This window comes from Vidua chalybeata, chromosome 2 (genome assembly GCF_026979565.1).
Source record: "Vidua chalybeata isolate OUT-0048 chromosome 2, bVidCha1 merged haplotype, whole genome shotgun sequence".
Taxonomy (NCBI): Eukaryota; Metazoa; Chordata; class Aves; order Passeriformes; family Viduidae; genus Vidua; species Vidua chalybeata.
In genome coordinates, this window is record NC_071531.1 from 99,861,208 (window position 1) to 99,883,857 (window position 22,650).

Here is a 22,650-nt window from a genome sequence, read left to right on the forward strand (position 1 = left end):
AGTGCAGTCACAAACCAAATGTTGCCAGCCCTCACAACAATGCTCTGTAAGTGGTCACAGGCACAGCGCTAATGGAAACAACCTCTGCAGTGCCTGTTCAGGAGGGTGGCAGTGAGCCAAGGCCCCAGGTGTGCAGATCATAAAGCTCTGGCTACTGCTCTTTGACTCCCAAAATTCAGCCTTCTTCTCAAGACCTTCTGCTCTGTTAGATAAGGAAGTCATCTTCCTTGTCCCACTACTTCTGGGCAGCCCACTCCCATCTGAGCTGGCTCCAAGTCATGAGTTTAGTTCTTTGCTCCTCAGTCCCCTTGTGCTGGAAGAGGATCAGCTCCCAGGGGAAGCTGTAAGGGTTAGTGTGCTCCACGAGCATGAAGGGAAAGGGCACCCATGGCAGGTTGCATGGTGAAAGGCTGGGTTACAAGAGATGCAAAATGCTCTCCCACTCAGTCCCCCCTCAGAGAGTTTAGCATTACCATCCTTCACTCTGCACAGGCTCTCTTTGCAGCTGAAAGATCCAGAGAAAAGTCACCCACTTAGGTGGTCAGAAAGCAAAGAGGCCTCCTTCAGCCTAAAAACATTCAGCTCATGAGCCTGCTCTCCAATAATCAGTGTTGCAATACTTTTGACAATCTCTTTCTCAGTGATGTCACTCCTTGCATTTTGTTATCTTCTACCTGCATGAAATACTGAAACGCAAGAAATTAGTGCTCACAGCAAGCAGTCACATCAGCATTTCAGACCAACTTTTCCCTTATCAGGGTGGTAACAGTCACTTTGCAATAAAAACAAAGCTCCTTTCTTCAAACTCACAATGCCCATCTGTGCACCAGGTCCTTGAAAGCAGGTTTGCCTCAGCTGACAGCACGTGATGGATCCCAGTCTGATCAGCAGGGCTACACACCAAATGCACAGTGCCTTGAAGCACGTGGCTTCCATACTGCAGCTGAGGAACTGGAAATTTGGGAACTGGTTGTGCCAAGTGTGACCAACCAGCTTTGGCTCTCAGCCAGAGACACCGGGGCTGGTGGCATGGTTGGCCACCACTGAAAGGAACCAACTGATTCTCTTTTCCTTTTGTGCTATTTAGAGGTCTTCAAATCAAACACCTGACTTGCTCCACACATCTTGGCTTGGTTTTAGGGCTCAATGAGGATGAAAATGCACAAGAGTAGGAGAAAACAGCATTTGTGGACAGAGCTGGATCTACCTGCAGTCACCAGGATTTGCTTCCGCAGCACAGACTCTTCCCCCTTTTCACACCCACATCACCCACAAATCCAAATACGCAGTTTCAGAAAAGAACTATTAGGTTCTGCTTGGAAAACACATGGCACAGCATAAGATTTTGCTGCAGGATTCACTGTTGTCCAAAAGCTGGCCAGGCATTCATCTCATCTGGATGCAATTGAAAGGGCCAGACCCCTAGAGAAGCCTCCAAGTGACCAGGAAGCTCTAGTCACACATCACTGCCCCAAACCTCTCAGATACAAGCCAAATTCCAGAGGGAAGGAGAGCTTTTACTTTGATAGTTCCATTCAAATGACATTGTGAAAGCCAGGGGTGAAGGGGAACTTCATGCTGACATTACAGGGGACAAACCACAAACTTCTGTATGATGTGTTTTACACCACCAAGGGCCATAAGAGCAATACAGGGTAATGAGAAACGCTGGGTAGGTGAGTCTGTGAGTAACCTGGCAAGAACAGTCATCAAAAACAGTAACACTTGTGTTTTCTGCCACCAGCTGCCAAGCTCTCTTAGTAAAAGCCAACTTAGCTAAAATATGTTCTTGTATTACAGTTGTGGTTCACAGTTGTGGTTTCTTCCTCCTAACAAAAGGAGGAAAGAGACCATTTAGTCACACAAGACTGCTTATCAGTAAAGAAAATACAAATTTACTTTTATTATAACCATAAAGAGGCATTAATTTCACAATTAGCTGTACATTCAGCACTCAGGTATATCTGTCCCAAATAAATTCAATTTTCTTACTGCTAAAAAAAGAACACTTCTCAGCAATGCACAACCTGTGCTTATTAGGATGTTTATTGTCTTTGTATTGCAGTTATCTTGACAGACAAGTCTCAGGATACAGAATAAAGCTTTACTCTTGGACCAAAATAGGAGGCAACATTTTTATTTAAAAAAATTAAAAACAGCAAGTTTCTAGTCAGATAATATAAAGCATCTTAAATTAATCTTTTGAAACTATTTACACTATTTGTAAACGTAAATATCTGAAACTGTACATGTTTAAACAAATGTTCATTTAGCAAACAGGCTGTATAAACTGATTGCTCTTCTAATCCTTCCACCAGCTGTCCTAGAGCTGTCTGGGTACTCTAAGAGAGAAAAAGATCCCAAGCACAAGAGCAACTACTGTCATGGTTTACCCTTCACAACTTTTCTGTACAATGTCTGTATTAAGTTAGTCATAACTCTGTACAGTGACCATGCAGTCCTTCTGAAAAACCATATAAAAAAACAAATATACATATATTACAATGCACTGGACATTATTTTACAGCCTGTGTTTCTACATAAGTAAAGGGAGAGGGTAAGTTTTTCTCCTTTTTAGTTCCTTTACTTAATTTTTAAGGAGTCATGTAAGGTCCTATGAGTACCATTTGTGTATTTCAGCACCACTGCTGTAACACCTCTTGTGGTAGCTTTCAGTCCTACCTTCTTATACTCCAGCCTTGTTATTTGTATCAGGAAAATTATTAAATCAAAATATCACTAATGTGCAAGGAAATTTCTTCATATTCAAATGTACAGAACAGGCTTTATAAATAAGTTAAAAATCTGTCACATCACCCAATACATTTTCATTTTGCAGTGCTGCACAATGAAGATTTACACACTGAGAGACCCTGAAGTGTTCATTCCATTAAGGGCCAGGCATTTAGTATCCAGCTTTCCACACTAATGTCCAATTAATGCTCACTCAACAGCGTGCACTGTTTACCAGTTACCAAGTACTTATCCTCTCTTTACAATGCAGATTTGACAGCCTTGCACATCAGTTTCAGGCATCCCCATACCCCTGATTAGCACTTTCTCCACGCACAAAGGCTGTGCAAGTTCCAGACCCCGTTCCCACTTTAAACAATGTGACACCACCATCTGATCTTGAGAAAGGCAAAAAAACCAACTCTGACCTAAAATTAGATTGCTGAAAACCTCAACGCTAAGCACTGCTGTAAAAAGCATCTGAAATCATGCAGTTCACTCAGAAACAACAGAGATTGAGTTGCACAGCTTTCCATTGCAAATCCCAAGGATCTGAGATGCTTCACATGGAGAAAGGCTAGAGTATGACACTTCAGGTCAGACCTCACAGACTGCCCATCCACTGTTTCAAGAAACACTTCACATGTAGGAAATTAAGGTTTCCCAAACAAGAACCTCTGAATTACTTTCAAGCATGTGGTGGATTACCAGGATTTTCGGAAAAGTTAGAGAAAAACTCAGAGCATGCCTGCTTAAGTAAAACTGTCATACCAATATGGTCATCTCCCAAGTCTCACAAATATCTGTTGCTGCATTCATTTGATTCCCTGCACTATATTTCCAGCATCTACTTGAAAGTGTGACTTTCCATTGCATATATCAACTCATTAAGAGAAAGCAAGAATGGTTTTTACGCTAAAAAAATAAACAAAAAAGGCTTTCAATTTTGAAAATATCTGGAAAAGGCAGTAATTGAGCTTCCAAAAGAGTGATTAGTAAAGGGGTTTTTGTTTCATTTTCTTCTGCCCACTGCTCAAGCCAGTGAACAGGAAGACCTTTACCAAATCAACAAACCTGTTCATTTTGGGTGTTTTCCCTAAAACAGGGTTAAGCAGACAGATAGTTTTGATGCAGACTGGACTACACAGTGGGATCCTCCGTTTACTTCAAGCAAATGTCTCTGCAGTCCCTTCACTGCCTGGTATTTGGCTGAAGCTTATTCTAAGCAGCCTCACTGTTGGGCTACTTGGACATCGACAACAGTAAGTTCACCTGAAAGACAAAATGAAAGCCTACATTAGACAGAGTAGCCAAGTTTTAGATCTGATATGTCATATTTTAACCTTTAAACAGGATTCCTAGGAAGCACATTAATCAGAAGACAATTACAAAACAACAGCCAAAATTTCCAGTGAAATGCCTACTCACAGGCTTTTTAACATGCAACTGATGACCATGCTGACCACTCATTTCAGCAGTCACAAACTACTGTGATAAACTTCCTAAGATAACTTCATGTGTTGTCAAGAAACTCCAAAAAACACTGACAAAAAATGTTACCATTCATCTCAAATATCTGAAACACGCTTGGGATCCTTCACAGTACTTGTTTCCCATAGATTACAATACGGTTTCCCACACACTTCAGTTTGTAGGATAAGTGATCCTAAGGTTCATCAGATAAATAATGAGAGGAAGCCATCTGGATAACCTCACCTCCTTATGATGCATCACTCCCACTCCAGGACAGTGCTCCAGGACAGTTATCACACATTCCTGTGGCCACACATACTGCAGGCAACATCCTCTAATCCATAAACTAGATTACCTGTTTAAACCATCCTGTGATAATCAAGATGCTACCTACACTCCCTAGACTACTAAGGTCGAAGTGACATTTTTAAAAGCCTACTTGGTTTCTGACAGAGAATCCTAATAGAGGTAATTCTTAACCCAAATTATTACAGACGATGTAGGGTTACACTTCCATAAACATCTGCACATTTTCTCACTACAATCCACTTTAAATGCACTCGAGTAGTTCATTCTCATGTTTCCTAAATGTAAAAGCTGCTGCTTTTTGTATTTGTCAAAAGAAATAATGCCTTCAAATGCACAGGTTTTTTTAAGGTATATGCACTGGCTTTGATACCTTTCCAAGAAGCCAATGCCAGGAAATGGCAAGACTCTTCTACAACTCAATCCTGTACAACTCAATCCCCAGCAACATCAATCAGCACCTTGGTTTAAGAAAATCTATTAGACATTAATTAAAAAACCTACCAAACAAAGTCCCCTCCTAGCTGAGAGTCTTAAGATCAGATCAAACCCAAAATTTAATTATCCAGGATTAAGGGGGATAAGAAATAAATAATGATTCTGAACATTGGAAAAACAAAAAAAAAAAAAAAAAAAAACAAAAAAAAAACCAACAAAAAAAAAAAAAAAACAACAAAAAAACCCAAAAAAAAAACCAAAAAAAACCCCAACAAACAAACAAACAAACAAACAAATCTATGTTTATAAAAGCCAGTCACATGAAAGAGCAACTGATAAAACAGGGAGCTTCAATATATACCTGTTCCATTGAAGGACAAGCTATGATCTGGAGGTCTTCATTACTAAATTCTTCCTTTAACAGAGCATGGAGTTTCTGGAACATTTGCTGAATGTTATTCTTTTAAAGGAAAGAAGAAAAAAATCAATATTAAAAAACACAACACCCATTTTAAACCAGAACAAACACAATGTACATGGAATAGCTACTGAAGTGACCAGGTAGGGAGAAGCAGTCAAGCTTCAAGAACTTTTTTCTAAAACAAGCCCCAAAACAGCTACAGGAATCCACACTAGTCATGAGATAAAAACTTCAGCTTAGATGTGCTAAAGTGAAACACCGAGTCCTAAAGACTTCACCTGGAAACTTAAAACTCAAGCTTGGCTCTCCTGGTGGTTTACAGCAGGTTTTCCACTGAATCTGTATCACCCTCTCTGCCTCTGGTGCTCTTATCCATGCATAACTGACCAAAATCAACTGGTTGGTGTGGGACAGAGTTAATTTTCCTTATGGCAGCTCATTTGGTGCCAGGTGGAAGATGTACACAATAAAGAGCAGCAGTTACTTCCCTGTAATATCTGTGTGTTGCATAGTACAAGCGAGAACAGTACAGCTGTTTGGATTTGGCTTTTTTAAGCTAAAGATATCACCATGAAACATCTACAGGAAAACATGGCAGCAATACTCACCCTGACTGGCTTAAACAGAATTAATTCTGTATCTTTATTGGACAAGTATAAGGACATGCTTCGTAAAGTTGATGGCAACTTTGTTTTTATTGTCTTGTAAGTGGAAGAGACCAGATCGTTGATCTTTGCTGAAAGTAAAAGAAAATATGTGTAATAGGCTAAAATGAAGTTCTGCTTGGCTGAAACCTATACTCCAGAAAATCACCTCCACTCTCCTGGGGCAGATCACTACCAGAGGTTTGAGTGGAAGGGAGAGAGGGGGCGCTGGGCTGTGCAGTGTCAAACCCATCACAGGATCACAGCCTGCCAGACACTGCTTCCTTTCCCTGCAGAAAATGCACCCATCCCATTTCTGAAAGCCACCACATCCTCCTGAGGTTTCTGAAATCACAGCCCTCCAATAGAAACTAAGTTCTACATAGGCTACCTCCCAGAAAACTTACCTGGAAAAGCAACTGCTGCTAAACAGTGCTAGCAAAGAGAACAGAATATTACAAATCCTCCTTACTGGTTATAGGCCATGTCTGTGAGAGGAAAGGCTGCACAGAAATCTGAATTTTGAATTAACCAGACAGGAATCCTCTGTCAGACAAGACCTTCTTTCTTTATTGATAGGAATTTTAATGATTTTACAAGATCACTGCCTAAAGGCCAGGGGGAAAATACATTTTACAGTTTTAAAGTACTGTAATTAAAATCCTATGTGGGTTTTTAACCCCCTCAACTTCTGCCACATCTGAATTTTCTGCCTAGTCCCACTTCCCAGACAAATGACTCCAGGAAACAGCAGAAGCTCTGATTCGATTTGCTTCTACACACATAATTATCTCCAAACAAACATTAAAAATACTCCTGAAGAAGTGAGAGATATTAAGTAGAACCTCGAGTTAGCCCTTGAGAGTGTATGACCCATGGAGCAGCACTGAATTATGTATGACCATGGCTGGCTTTGCATCTTAAGAATATGATGCAACAGAAGGTTCCAGTGTATGATTTGGAATAATCAGATTTTTTAATCCAGAAGCACAACTCTGTGAAGTGAAGAGCAAAATAACCAAGGAGCATCTAAAACTGCTCCAAATGTTCCTATGAAGTGTTCACAATTGATTTTTTAAAAAAGAGGGAAACAAACCCAGATTCCATTTTTGCATGGGGACAGTAAAACTGAAAACAAAGTAAATACCAAATGTACAGACAAGAAGGGCTTCAATGAGGATTCATTCTTTCCTACAAAAGTAAAAGCTTTATCACTATGTAATTAATTAATTCCTTAAGCACATTCTGTATGCAGTTGCAGAAATGCTGTTTACATGCAAGAACAATCACGGCTTGAGAAATCCTCAAGGCATTCACCTACTGCACCAATTAAACACATATTCTGAAGTTTGTCAGGTTTTTAGAGCTGGCTTAAGACATTTCAAATAGCACACAGGCTCAAATGTAAGCCAGGATTTGCAAGAAAAAAGTAGACAGTTCTTTTATGTAGAATTTTTCAAAATCAATCACAGTCTTTCAATCCAAGTTATTCTGACCACCTCTTCAGATTCCTAGTATTACATGAATATAAAACCAAAGTAAATACCTGGTTGTGCCCAAGGTTGCTGTGAAAGGCTGTAATTGGGACCTCCTTGAGTGGCCATTGTTTTTAAAGCAGCTACCTAAAACAAGTAAAATCAACAAAATGATGTTTCTTTCAGTTGAGTTCACAATAAAATGACCAAGCAAAAATTGCACAACTCTCTTAAGACACCACAGTGTACAGAATCTCCACTGCTCTGTCTCTTCCATGACCTGACTTAACAACACACAGGGGAAGCAGCTTGACAGAAATGCAATTCAAAATTACAACCGTGATCAATTCTTGAAAGTAAAATTCAAAATGGGATTAAATTTACAAAGATGCTTAGGCACCTAAGGATACAAAACCTCAAAAGAGACTTATCCTTAAGCAGCTTAGTCAAACTCCCCAGATTCCCAAAGAATCACTGAGATCACTCAGACAATCAGCCAATCTCACCAGTTACCCATCTGTATTTTAGGCATGCCACTGACCCCTACCCCAGCATGACAGGCATGAGTAAATTTAATACTGTAATCTTCTAAATTCTCAAAAAATCAGCAGCTGGAATATCTGCAGTCCATGCAATGCTGTAGCCCCAGTTTCTGAGAGGTCATGTCACTTATTCTCAGGATCTAAGGTTCAGAATAGATCCTGTTGAGAGGTTTTCTCACTAGAAATCCTGACCTCTAGAGCAGGTCTAGAAAGAAATGTATTGTGACAAGACAGCTAATACTCTAAGACCTCTCTCAAGAACACACATGACCCAAGACTGTTTTTGAAGGCTTACAAATGCAATCAAAGTAGTTCCTGCAAAAAGAAAAGCTCCTGCCAACCTTCACACACCTGTTACAATTCAAGGAAAAATTAAAGCTTCTTGATCAAAGAACACAAGGGTTGCTTGTAAAAACGAACTATGACATGTTCCTTTAACCCATTAATCTCAAAAATGCTTGGAAAATGGCTGTTGTAACTTAAAGGAAAGCACATTATCTTCAGCTAATCACACAGCACTAGCAGATTGTCATATACTCAATTTAAATACCAATTCCCTTATCCTACCAGTACTTCAGCTAGGTTATAACAAACATACAACACATTTGTACCTTTGTCATGAACTCCTCCAGCTGGTCTATAAACTGTTTGGTTTGCTGCTGAATAAACTGCTCACAAGCTGATTTCAGATGACGATCTACGTCTTTCTTGGAGTCAATATAATGTTCTCTGATTTCTGGAGTACCCTTGAACAAGAGAACAACAATTCTCTTTTTACTTGCCAGAGATCACCATGCACTTAAATGACCCAATATTTCTTAATGCAATAAGACTCTGCATTACCTCCAGTAAGAACTGTATCAAGGCATTGTTGCTGTTCAGTCTAAAAAATCTTGAAACTGCCTTAGGATTCAGGATTTTAAATGCTGCATCTGTGAATCAGAAAGTCACTCACACTGTAAGTCAATGCCACTCAGCTCCAGGAACTACAAACTCTAATCACTCATTTATGCATAAAAAATAGCCCAGCATGAATGATTATGACTACAACATTAATGACTCTAGCACTGCTCAGACTGGATGCACAAATGCACATGCACAGAAGCACACCAAGTTTAATTCATTACTTTTCAATGGCATCTATGGTACACCTGTACCTAACAGTCACACAGTCTAAACAGATAAAATACATTACAAGAAACTAACAAGATGCTGATATCAACTGCAGTGCTATAAGCATGAAAATTATGTGAGCTCTCCTCTTCTTGTTACTGTCATCTACAAGTGGAAGGAAGACTTACGTAAACTATTTAGGCATTTATAAACAATATGCAAAATTTTGCACACATTGCCTGGGAAAACCATCTACAGTTGCATGAAATAACTTTTAATTGGCACTTTTTTCTTCTGTGCTTAGCTGTTTTAGTTAGGACTAAATAACAAAGCATCAAGGTTGATAAACTTTCATGTTTATGTTCTCTACACATAAGTCTCAAGAAGGAAAAGCAACAATGTCTGTAATTAACACAAGATACTGAAATTACGCCTCTAGTCTCAACAGGATACTGTCCTGCTGAAATCTAGTCAAATTGGGAAAAAGAAAATTATTAGTTGCAGTATAGCTTTTTACCCTACTGTCAGCCATTTATAATCCTACACATCGATCTGCTTTTTTTTTTTTTTCATTTCAAATGGAATTCTGCACTCTGTATGAAACAAGGGGAGGGAATAAAGACGTAAGAGGAAAAGAAGTGTTTTCTGAGGCATTAAATAAAGAGAGAATACCAAATCTATAGGTTTGTAGATTTTGCACTGAACTAAGAATCTGCACTCCTATGCAGTGAAAGGTGAACATAGAGCAAGATTATTTTTTGTTCTCTGAAATTTTTTCCCAAGAATTTGAGAAATTCCAAAGATTTCCCAAATTCTTGATTAGAAGACTATGAGCTAGTCATTTTTCCTACCAAATATTTCAGTTACATGAACCTTAACATTATACTGCTTTAAAGAAATTGGGCAAAAGCATGACTTTTACAGTAAGCAGTACCACTTCATCTGTAAACACCAAATTAAATCTTAAACCTGTGTGCAGGAAATTTGGCTACACAAAAGTTTGACAGTAAAACTATTAGCCATATTATTTTTCTTCTACAACTCATCCCAAATATAAGAGCCCTACTGGCCTATGCTACACCACAGTAAGAATTAAGCACAACGTACATTTTTTCATCACCACTACCACCACCACCCAATGCAAAGGAAGTGTTCTCCATTACTTACCACTACTACCTGCAAAGCACTGGCTGGCACAAAAATTTATTCCATTAAATGAATATTGAGAACAAACTTGTGTGTCAGCCAGGACAAGACACCAAAAGGATGTATTTGCCCTTTAACCTCCAGTCAACTAGAAGCCACTCAACAGGTAGGATGGTTTCATTGATGTTCAAATGCAACAAGTGAAATGGTTAGTGTAAGAAATGCTTGCTTCAGAGTTAAGACTGCAGCATATTAGCAGGAAAGAGAAGTTACTTCTTCAGCTTTCTCTTCTGGAATGGAAGGAGGGAAATTTGACATGCTTCCAATAATTCTTCCCATTATCCTTACAACTTGGAAAGTGCATGACAGTTCAATTTTGTATTGAGAGCTTTTTTCCTGAATGTTATAAGGGAACAATAGTACAATTTCAAAAACCATCACCATGGCCACTACTTCTATTTTCCTACAAGAGACGTGCTTGCTACATAATACCATAATACCAATACTGTTTATTGAACTTGCAAAATAAGAAATCCTTCTCAAAACAAAAACCTCACAGAAAGGTCCAGGAAATCTTAATTTGCTCTAGCTAAGCTGACTAGGTATTGTTAAATTCACCTGCTAAGCAGCAGTAAAGGAAGATATTCCTTTAACGGGCCAGAAAAGAAGAAAGACAATTCTGTGCAATAGAAATGCAGATTATTTAGCTGTTCTTAAAAAAAGACTGGATAAATGAGTTAGGTCAGCAGTGAAAGCAGGCAAACGCATTTCATACAAAAATAAAGAATTTATTAGATGCATTTTGAATTGCCCACAGTAGGAGAATGGTTTTGTTTTTTTCCAGAAAAGCTAGGAACAAAGCAAGAGATTAGAAAAAGCATACAGGTCATTGCAAGTGAACATAAAATAAACCCAAAACTTTTGCTGGCACAAAGGGAGGACAATCCCATCCCATTCTGTAGCCAGCAGCTGTTTAGTACCTCTAGTTTTCTTAAGGTCCAGGGAAATTTCCTTAATGGTGAAATCAGTGTGGAAAGGAGCAATTTGTTCACGAAGAATCAGAAGGTGTTTTATTAAGAAAAGCTGTCCATCGACCTGGGTCTATAGCACAAGAGAAAGAACATGCATTACATGTAAAAAAAATACCCAAACAATTAAATGAGGAGCAAAGTTTCAACATTTCCACTTTTATTAGTTAACAAGCTTTTTCCATAAGTCTGTAGTGTGATTAACTACACTCTGGGATCAACAAATCCCACTTCTGTACTATTCCTAATACACTGCACTACAGAAGCATTACTTGCACTTTAATGGGATATTTTATTCCCATTTCTTAGAAGAATTAGATTACACAGCCATATTACTAAATGTCCTCATTAAGTAAAGGTATCCACTATTTGAAAGATACAAATTTATTCTTCTTCTGAGAGAGGAATTATTTCATGTAATTCATATAATTTATAGTTGAAAAACATGAGGTTCTGAATTTGCTTTCATCATTACAATGACTAAAAAAAGTCAGTGTTCCTGTAAATAATTTTAATTAACTCGGCTGTTCTGCAGAGGTCTTACAACACATTTTTCTCATGTCATTAAACACAAAGCTTAGTTAATTTCTAAACAGTACAGCAAAGACACAAAGAGTAAAAGAAGGCCAAGTTCACTCCATCTAAACGATCTGTTTTGCACTGCTTGTTATTTTAACTACATGCTTTATACTGTGTGCTGGTTTTAATCTTTAAAGTTCATGGTTCATTGAGGTAAAAGGAGGAGGACTCTAGAATTCAAATTTGCTTTTGCAAGCTGGAGGAGGACTTTCCTTGATATAATGTTAAATAAAACAGAAAAGAAGAAATCAGATTTAAATCTGCAGTTTCAACAAATAGAAATTTCACTAAAAATGAGTAGTGGAAAGGGCTTCTTGAGTTGTTTGGGTTTGGCTTTTTGTTTTTTTTTTTTAATTCTCATATGCATCATTTCACTAGATAACATTAAATTAACATGCATCAAGAACAAAGTGGTAGAGATCCTAGTTCTGGGCCAGCCTATTTAGGGTTCATTGCAGGATGAGTTTCATTCTCTGCAATACTTTTAAGTCAATGCTAACCAGGTACACAGTGCTGGAATTAATATTTAACTGCAGAATTCTGAAATCAGTTACACTGAAATCGTTATCTGCTCAAGCTAAAGGGAAGTGTAGCTTGCATTTCTTTTTAAAGATGCTATGTTTAACAGATTTTTTCAAAGGATGCTCAAAAGAGACACTTTAAAACACATAATTTCCAATCAGAACTAAAACCCTTTTCATTACTAAATATTTACTGCTTATAAAAATCCAACAATTTTAGCCTACTAAGACTTTTCTTTTTTAATTCACTACCTGGTTGTTAGGAATTAGCAAATTACTACAGGATTTAAAGGAACTGTGACAGGAAAAAGAAAGTTTACTCCAACTACTTAAACACAGTTAAAGTTTAAATTACTTGATGAATCTGTGTTGAATTCTGAGCAATACATCAGATCAAACCTTTTGACATCATACAGTTCTGAGCAGAGAATACTTAAAACTTCTTCCCAGTGAACATAAATTAGAAAGATTTTTAAAAATTCAAACAATGGAGGCAGAGAAAAAAAGAGTAACAGGCAGTAAAAATAAATACAAAGTCCTCTAGCTGAAATTTCCCTTTAGGCATCACTTCACTGAATTCCCATGAGTTAGAGCAGCCTGTAAACACGACTGCTGCAATCTGTATTCCACCTTTTCAGACAGAATACCATGTGAATCATTATTTTTGCCCTGCAATACATTAACCATAACTAAGAACTGGCAAATCCATCCAGTCTCTGGGGGCAGAGGAACATGCTTTGACTAAGATTTTAACAGAATTCTGAACCACTGCTTCATGACTTTAGATATACAAGGGGCTGGGGGCTGTGAAAAACATACCCAAAGCACAGATTCTGACCTTGTTTTTGCTTATGGAATCAGCAGCTCCCAGCAGCGACTGGATGCAGGCAGATAAGGCCTCTTGTGATAATCCCTGAAACACTGCCCTCTGCAGGGAAGAGGAAAAGGAAAAAAAACACCAACAAAAGAAGTGTTAGCAAAGCTTAGTCAGAATTTTAAGAGTTGCACAATGTGCTTACCATCTTATGTGTTTACCAGCTTATAAACGATGTGTTTACCAGCTTATAAAACTGCAGATTAACTAGCTACAAGCACGTTGGCTAAGTGCAGTGACAGAGGATGGAGCATTCACATACAAAAGCTTGCTACAACCACTGAGGCTGGATGCAGGTACCCACACGAGCCTCCCCAGCTCACCCTGCAGCTCTGAACTGGCACCTGGGTAGCGACATGGTCAGTGACACCTCACACATTCAGAGCCAACAGCATGAATGGTGTGTACTGGGTAACCTGACCAGACACTTCTTCCTGTGTCAGGGCAACTACCTGTGCTACATCTGCAGCAGACATGGGATCATTCAAGTGAGCTAACCTCAGGCAGACTCAAATTACCTCACATTTGTGACAGCTTAGTAAACAAACATGACAGCTGCCATGGCCCAGGGGACACGGTGCAAGTGCTTAAGTGGCAGCAATATGATCCTACGGCTGAGCCAGCCACAGGAACACAGGCTGCTCCCACCAGCACTGCAACAGAGCCCTGACTGCCCCAGACTTGCCAGCACCACTTCACGCATGTATTCCCTATCTACAGGGTACAGGCAAGGGGTTCTACTACAGTGTCTCAGGGGAAAGCTAAATTAACCTCTGTGCAGACACACTGTAAACAATGCAGAAATCACCTCATTTACAAAGGTCTAGCTGAAAACAAGGGCAAATAGTCATCTATTTTAGTGGGATTGATATTTTAAGCAATAAAGCATTAGTATTTTCTGGCTTCTTTTTTAGCACTAGCATCTTGGCAGGAGTTTCATGTAACACCCATCAAAGATATTTTGAAATCCATTACATGTGTCTAATAAAGATACAACACATGCAGAAAAGCAAAAATGCTTGCATTAGTTTCCTCAGAGACTTTTCAGCCTTGTATGCTGTTAATGAGCAACACAAAACAGATTCTAATGGGAAAGTCTTACAATATGTGTTAAGTAAACATTGCTTTTGTTTCTGCTAGACATGAAGCTTTCTGCTGTCTTAAACTTTGGAAATGTGTTCCTATATTTTGGAACATAAAGAGATGTGCCACCAAAAAAAAAATTCAAAACATTTTCAAAATGTAGAAGCAGTACAGTCACCATTTTTCAGACCAGAGACATTACACAAACACATTCATCCAGTAATTTCAGCAATAGAATCATTCCTGGTAATTGAACCAGAACTTTCTATTTTTTCTTGTGCTATTCACTCCTCAGCTTTGGTGAGAGCAGTATCTTGAACATCAGACACTAAATTATTTCTGTAACAGCAAAAGCAATAGATGTACAAACCAGTGCTATTTTTCTAATTCTACAAATATAAAACTGTCTTGGAAATGATGACCTAAATTTGTCAGTTCACTTGTTTTACATAAAGATAGCAGCAGAAAGATCAAGAGGTTAGAGGCCAGTAATTGTCCATTCCTAGTTTGTATTAAAATATTAGGCATGGTGCTCTACACACTTTATAACTTCAACTTAAAAAATAGATAAAGAAATTTTTGCATACATCTATACATCTGTACAGTTTGGAGAGACACACTAGAGTCCTTCTGACAGTAGGATACCACATTCCATGCAGATCTGCAGGTGAAATCGTGCTCTGATGCCTGGGATTAAGGGATTCAGCTGAACCTGTTTAAAAGCAAAATACACACATGAAAAGCTTGCCCGTCTGTCCTTCCAAACAAAGGACACTGTAATATCGATTGTAATATAAAATTCCATTTTATACTCTCTACACAGATATATGACATTTCCTTTTACCCAAGCAGGTTAATTTTTTCTTTCCCTTCTGAACAGGTCAGTACTAGATTTCTGATAGGAATGGAGCACAAGCCTGTGAAAGACATGAATTTGCTTTCAGGGGTAACCCAGCTCAACCTTTTTGAATAAGTTAGTGTTACAGGCATGTTTCCTATGAAACACACCCCCCACTCAGCTGAACAGCTGAAGTCATCAGTTACTGAAAAACAAATCGCACAGGAGAAAAGAGGAAAAAGAAATAGTTAGAGATCATGGACTTACAGGAAATGCTTAGGGAAAAAAAAAAGAAAAAAACATTCTATTTCTTCACTCTTTCCTTTCTGCTGGGGATAATCCTACATGGATTTAACAGCTGCAAAAAATATAGGTTTAAACATAATTTATGAACTGTAAAAATAACAGCAAAACCAATTTTGTCATGAGGTTATTGTAAACATAAAAAAGTGCTCCTCCTGGGTAACCTTCACAATAACACAGTATGCTCAAAATGGATTTTCTCAACACCTGACAGACAGAAGTCTGTTTTAATTTTGTCCTTAAACCAAGCTGCAAAACAGCTGAGTCAATAGCATCAGAACTCTGATTTCAAATACCAACCATTTCAAAAAAGTAAAATTTTTGTAGTTTCACCTGCTGGTGGAAAATGCACTTGTGTTTATGTGATCAGTGAAGAAATCACCTGAAATAATCCAGTAATATCTTTCTACCTTTTGCAACTATAAATTTATTGTCACAGTAATTAGAAAGTCTGTAAAATCTTATATCAGTTGGAGGTTCCTAGGCCATTTATTAGTCACTTCAGCTACTCCTGCAGGTCCTGAAATGGGAGAGAGGCACCTCTGAAGGACAAATAATCCAAATTATCTCAAACACATATCTTCAAATTATACCATATAGGTTCCTTCCATCTCCTGAGTGCAGGTGAGATTTACAGGACTTGCAAATTCCATACACCAGGGGTGAAGTACAATGAACTCCATTCTCAATGGGATTTGTGAAGTCCAGCTAGAAACACCTCTACAGACTTTCCAAGCCAAAAGCAAGAAACTACCATGTAATCAAAAGGAATACAAGAAAGAAGTGATAAAGAGCTGAGAAAGATGCTGCTGGGAAAATAATAACACTTTACCATTCTGAACAATGATAAAATAAAAAGATAAATTCTTCATGGATCTTCGATAGTAATTAAAAAATTTCTAACATTCAAATGACTGGCATCAGAACAGCCACATTTTATGAAATTTTATTCCAGTTTTCTGTAATTTACAGACACATAGGTCACATGTTTAAAATGTCAAGAAGTAAATTCTGAATTATTTTAAATACCTGTAATTTAAGAGACATGCCTGACACACCTTTCCCATCTTAGCACAGCTAACAAACAAAAGCATCCTCAAGTACACATCTTGATGGCAGGGATGCTTTTCAGTGGAGATTACAAAAGCTCAGGTTTATACAAAGTACAATAGATGCTGTTGGTTGCAAAAGTAGTTGCTTCATATAATGGACTGCACTCGAAGCACAAAGAAAATAACAAGATTAGGCTGTTTCTCATACAAAATACAAAATAAAACTTCGAGACAAAGTTCACCTCTAAAAATTGTTTATGAATTTGTCAGGAAAATAACCCTTTAAGATACATGCAAGTTTCTCACAGATGGTTCAAGTAAATGCTCACATTCCATGAGCTTTATGCATTAATTTGACAACATGAGATGTATTTCATACCAGATTTAACTAAGCTGCAGGACTCAGGATCTTCTAGCCGGACATCTGAAAATGAAGCTTCAGATGGCAGCTTCTTCTGTTCCTCTTTCAAACTCTGTGCAATTTGCTGCAAAGAAAGATACACAAAAATATTTTAATATCACATAACACTGCTTTGGTTACAACAGATAAAAGTGCATGCTGAATTGCAAAAGAAATCAGCTACACTCAGCTTCCAGTGTTTCAAAGACATTTAGAAGAAATAGGCAGATGTTTCCAAAACAGTGGCAGAAATACTGCAATATGATAAAGATTCACAAATACATATCTGTGTAAAGCACTGTTCTTTCCATTTTGCCTGTTTTACTGATGTCTCAATAAAGACCTATAAAGCCATCTAAAAAGAAAAGTTCAAAATAGGGTAACCCAGTTCAACACTTGGATTTTAAACAGATCATTTTTTGAAGGCTTTATTTCCACACATGTGCAGATGGCCCAAAAGTACTCTCTAGTTTATTCCCTGTGAGAGTTCAACCAAAAGCCTTCCCCTAACATTACTCAACATTTCCACACTTCAACCTTTTCCAGTACTTAGTCAGCTTCAAAGCAACAAGAGGCAGAAAGAATAGGCAAAGAACTGCATTAATATTTGAGCAGAATAGCACAAGAAACATTTCTGCCCTGTGCTTTTAACATTTTAATAATTCATTTACTAAGACAGAAGGTCTCTCTAAATAGCAAGGTTTTGAGGTTTAAAAGCAATCAAGTAGCAAAATGAATCTCAAACCAGGCAAAAACTGAAGTCTTATGAGGACATATGAAGAGAAGCATAATTTGTCAATTTGGAATGAACTTTCTCGTCTTTAACTGAAAGGCCATAGGACCTTTGATTGAAAATAAGGCATCATACAGACCAAAGAGCAGAATCACTTGCCTAAAGATGCTCATTAGTCTTTAAACTTTCAGTACAAAGAGCATGTACTCAACAGACTCACTAGTAGCTTCAGGGTTTAAAATCCTGTGGATATCCCACAAAATTGCCGAAGTACAAACTGTAGCACAACAAAAGCTTTACATGTGTATAAAGACAATATCACAGCAACACGAGTTCACTACTGGTAATTTTCTCACAGTATTTTGTCTGTTTGCAGGCAAGAATTGAGCCCAGTAAGGTACAGTCACACAATGTTAGTGTCTTTCAGCCCACAGCAAAATACGTATATTTTAGGTAGGTAGGTAGAGAGAAGAGAGAGATAAGACAGACACACAGATAGATAGATAGCTTCTGTATTTTTTATAAATAATGTTCTGATTCTGAAGTCAAACAGCAGCTTCTCTACCAACTGGTCAGCTGGAACTAAGTCCTACAATTTTCTAAGCAACACCAGCTATTCTGGCAGCTAAGTGGAAAGCAGGATGCAGCAATAAAATGTGGATGTTGCCAATCCATGCTGGAAAGGCCATTCTCAGCCACCTCAGTCCTTTGACAGCTTGGGCCTCCCGTTATAAAGTGAATGGCAATAGTTATTTGGAGGGGGATCTTTACTATGCTTTACTGCTTCCATGTAGTCTTCACGCAGTCACGGCTTGTCCTAGTCAAAAACTCATGAAAGGTTTCTCATTTATTTCTGTGAGTTGTTTCATTCTGAAACTTTCAACAATATAGTATTAACCTCTTAAAGTAAGTAGAACTAGATTGATCCATTTCAACAGGAACATTGACTCAAAGGGCTTGGAATAACTAAAAAAATTGCTAATACTGATAAGAACTTGAAAAGGGCTTCTGGAAGCCATTGCTAACATGTTTAATTATCTAAAGCAAGTCTCCTCTCATACTGCCTGAGCACATGGGACACACATGCCTACCAAAAGCTAGTTGACCAGTAATTCTTAAAAAATACTTGCAGCTAACTGTGACTGTCTAAAGCATCTCTTCAATTCCAGCTCAACTAGAAAACACATTGGGTAATACCTATTACTTAAATAGGTAATGTAAATAAAAATTCAGAAGCTTCAAGTTTTGATAAAACTGTTAACTGTGAGAACTATTGCCATTGTGACTAAGTTTGACATAAAACGTAGACATCTACTTTAGGGTTATAATTTAATCAGCAGGTGTCAATTGAAAAATGCCAGTAATACTAAATACACTTAAGAACAGGAAACCAACCCAAGCTGCAAAGCACCATACTGCACAACTGCATATGTTGCATGTACAAAACCAAGGACAATGAAAAAGCTGAGGCTGTACCTCCATCATTTCCAGCTTGTCAGGATAGGCGAGGTCGCCTGGCGCGGGCTTGTAGCCGGTGATGTCAGTCTGAATGTAAATGTGTGTCCTATAGACAAGGCGCTCTTGTACATCTTCCAACATCTGCTTGACACCAGCTGCAAATGCACCCAGTTGTTCGGCTGACAAAGGTAAGAAAAGGCACAAACTTGTTAATGACAAAACAAGCTTATAGAAACTCAAGTTTGAAGTATCACATATAGGATCATAAAAACCTGCCTTGCTGCAGATGGAGTCAGGCTATTTTTGGAACAGCAACATGCAGACAAATTTGTGACAAACAAGGAATTTACTGAATTCCATGCTGCAGTTGCTTTGGCTCCCCAGATTTTCATTAGGCTATGAAAATGCAACCTCACACTGATGACATCAGTTGCCTTGTTAGGATTAAGCGTTCTAATTATTTCAGACCGGGGTAAATTAAGTGTAATTTTGTTGGGAACAACAAAGCAAGGTGGCTTTGGTTCTATCACAGCCAGTACCTGTGGTGTGACTGTTGGGAGTTAATAAAAACAGATGAACCAAAGCAGCTCACATCAAACTTAAGAATTATTGTATCAGCCCAAAATTAGTAGTAAGACAACTCTTATGATAAGCCAAAAGATTAAGTCAGCAAGTTTTTGCTCATTCCCAACAGTGTTACAATCATACTTCCACAAAAGTGAAAAATTCTTCATGATTATTGGCACAACTTCAGCAACAAAGAGCTACACTGGGTAATATACCAGCTACCAAGGATGATTTCTGTTTATTGCCGGGTGCAATAAAAACTGTGAAAGGATTCCACTATGCACTGGTCATACTATGAAATGAGACACCAGGTGTGTGCACTTCTATGAGACTTTGAGCTCTGCATACTCACACAACTCCAAAATCTACACTGCTACTTAACTCCTCTGCCAAAGTTACAATTTCTAATCTGGGAAACATGACTTTAAGTAGAATTGAAAAAAAATCAGTTTGCATTCCTTTATCATCATTATGCAGAAAGCTCTACATGGATGATGCATTAGCAGGGCCAAGTAAAGCAGTTTGTTAATTTGAAAAGTTAATTTAAATCAACCCTGGTGCACACATATGCACTGGGTGGATGCTTGCTAGCATTTGTACTATCTAGAGGAAACATGACTAACATCAGTACATTACTTAAAATGATGCTATGCACAGACCCAAATATACAGACCTTTGCTGTAACAGAAAAAGCATAATTAATTTTACACAAACATGTCAAATATGAGGTTAGGTTAGGATCCACTAGAAAGAAATAAGATTCTGAAAATACTGACTATGCAATTAAATAATTTTATTCGTTAAGAAGATTCTTAAAAACAATAATCTTCAATCTATGAGTTACCATTGTTCTGTACATGATCCTCAAGCATCTCATTTTTGAGAATCCCACAGAGCTCAGAAAGTGTCTCTAAATGAATAACATGGATGATCATTGGCCTCAGGACATCATACAATGAAAGACACAACTTCTCCAAGAGTTCACTATGAAGAAAAAATAAAACAAAGCAAAATACTTTCAGGATCCCCCAAAAGCAAAAGAAAACTTTATCATAAACATAGATTATTTTGTGGCAAAGATTTTTGAAAGGAAGGTGAGAAAACAAGTGTCAAAGAAGACGTCAGACAAGACTGTTTAAAACATAAACCCACTATTTCCTAAAGTAAGAAAAGTTTTCCTTTTAAAAGATGTGGCATATCAACTGCTTAAAAATGGTGTTACAGTTTTTATTTAATTTTAAAATAAAATTTTAAAAACCCAAATAAACAAACAAAAAAATTATACAAACCAACCAACAACTCAACCTGTCACAAAGGGAAGATGCTGAAACCTGGTTTACTTGGCTCTGTGTAAGAAAATGCTCCTGCTGAACTCAGAATCATAACCCAATCTTCCCTTGAGAAAAGACTCATTTGATTCCAAGGACACAACACTGTATTAGAATCAGGAGCACACAAAGAGGGATGCAGGAGAAGAAGCTTGGTAATGTTTTCTGTAATAGCTACCAACATCTCAGAGCACACTTTCCAATCTAACTGAAGTTACAATATCAATGCAGTGACACACCAGAAATCCCACTTCAATTTATTTTTTTCTTTCATGTTCAAAGTGATGCACATCTTGGTTAAGACAACAATAGCACTCACTCTAGACATTTTTGCCATTCTTAATGCTCCCTTCACTAATCACATATTAGGCACTAATGCTATTGCCAGTAGCTGAAAATTCAAGTAATTTCCCAGTTTGAGTTGGAAATATAAACATCAAGAACACTGAAGTAATCACAGTGTGATAAAGATATTGAGTTTACTGCACAATTTGTTTTTTCTAATTCACAAAAATTGTCTGTCAATAGGACAATGACACTTCAGTTCCTCAGACAGGAAACAAAAATGCTCATGAAAGAATACTCAGAAGAAACATTTTGAATGCCTCTTCCTTTGCATCCTATAGCACTATAAGCAACTTGGTAAAACAGTAACTCTCCATGTTAAAAGCAGAAACAAAAGAGAAAGTTTCACCAGCCTTATTATAAAATACAATACTCAGTCTCAGATCTCTAGTCTTGGGCAGAATTTTGGTACACTCTTATCTCTACATAGACACCTGGCTGTAGTATCTTCTGAGCACCTTAGCACTGCAGAAAAGAAAATGAGGCTATGTATTATGCTAAGAGAAAACTAATAAAGTAGCTACTATTTGAAACATTTTTTTAAAACATTTTAATTAGATGTAGGCAAAAAAAAAAGGGGAAAAAGTTCTTAGGAAATGAGGCAATTACATTCCATCAAAATTAAAATCAATCAGAAGTCTATTCTCATTCTTGGTGTGAATAGCACTAGTGACAAAATTTCTGGCTGAACATTTTACATTGATTTCAATTAGGGATGTTTAGTCCAGGATTTGGACTGAAATAGCTAAACTGACTCTTAAGCAAATTTCAGTCACCTCAAGTTCTGAGCATGCCTCACATGAGGCCACAATTCCTCAGAAAAGACAGGGCCTACTCTGGCACTGTGGTTTATCTCTAGTGAGGTTTTATGCAGTTTTGGTTTTCCTTTAGCTTTCAAGGATGGGGAGGGTAGCAGGCAGTCTTTTTTTCAAGTTACACACTTATTCAACTTAAGCTGCACTCAATTTAAGACATTGCAACACTCAAAAACAGTGTCTTAGTTATATTAATATGAATACACTTTAGTTAGGAACTTCATAGCAAGGGAACATGACCCACCCAAATTTCAAAATCAAGTATCTCTACTAAAATATACCAGAAAACTGGAGGAGGGGCATAACCTATTCAACTGCTTTACCATTACAGGTCTGTTGTAAAAACTTAACAATACAATGCAATTACTGTGTGAAGCACCAATGTGTCCCTCTTTCAGGTTTAGGCAGAGGAGACTGGGACACTATTCTCGTCAG

The 22,650-nt window shown here is 37.8% G+C and overlaps 1 protein-coding gene across 6 annotated transcripts in view; it reads right to left on the minus strand.

Annotated features, from left to right (window-relative positions):
* Positions 1-1,507: 1,507 nt before the first annotated feature.
* COG3 (component of oligomeric golgi complex 3) overlaps positions 1,508-22,650 on the minus strand; it is a 31,599-nt gene continuing 10,456 nt past the window's right edge. For 5 of the 6 annotated variants that reach the window (XM_053935065.1, XM_053935063.1, XM_053935064.1 and 2 more), the window contains 12 exons: positions 20,572-20,711; positions 19,179-19,339; positions 16,949-17,054; positions 14,964-15,088; positions 13,258-13,347; positions 11,272-11,392; positions 8,876-8,964; positions 8,644-8,778; positions 7,562-7,637; positions 5,980-6,107; positions 5,312-5,410; positions 2,122-4,005 (listed from right to left, as the gene is read on the minus strand). In XM_053935065.1, coding sequence (XP_053791040.1) covers positions 3,976-4,005; positions 5,312-5,410; positions 5,980-6,107; positions 7,562-7,637; positions 8,644-8,778; positions 8,876-8,964; positions 11,272-11,392; positions 13,258-13,347; positions 14,964-15,088; positions 16,949-17,054; positions 19,179-19,339; positions 20,572-20,711 — 1,300 coding nt within the window. In that variant the 3' untranslated portion in view covers positions 2,122-3,975. Of the gene's footprint in view, positions 1,830-2,121; positions 4,006-5,311; positions 5,411-5,979; positions 6,108-7,561; positions 7,638-8,643; positions 8,779-8,875; positions 8,965-11,271; positions 11,393-13,257; positions 13,348-14,963; positions 15,089-16,948; positions 17,055-19,178; positions 19,340-20,571; positions 20,712-22,650 lie in introns of those variants that run through there. The other variant, XR_008429271.1, reaches the window with a different exon arrangement.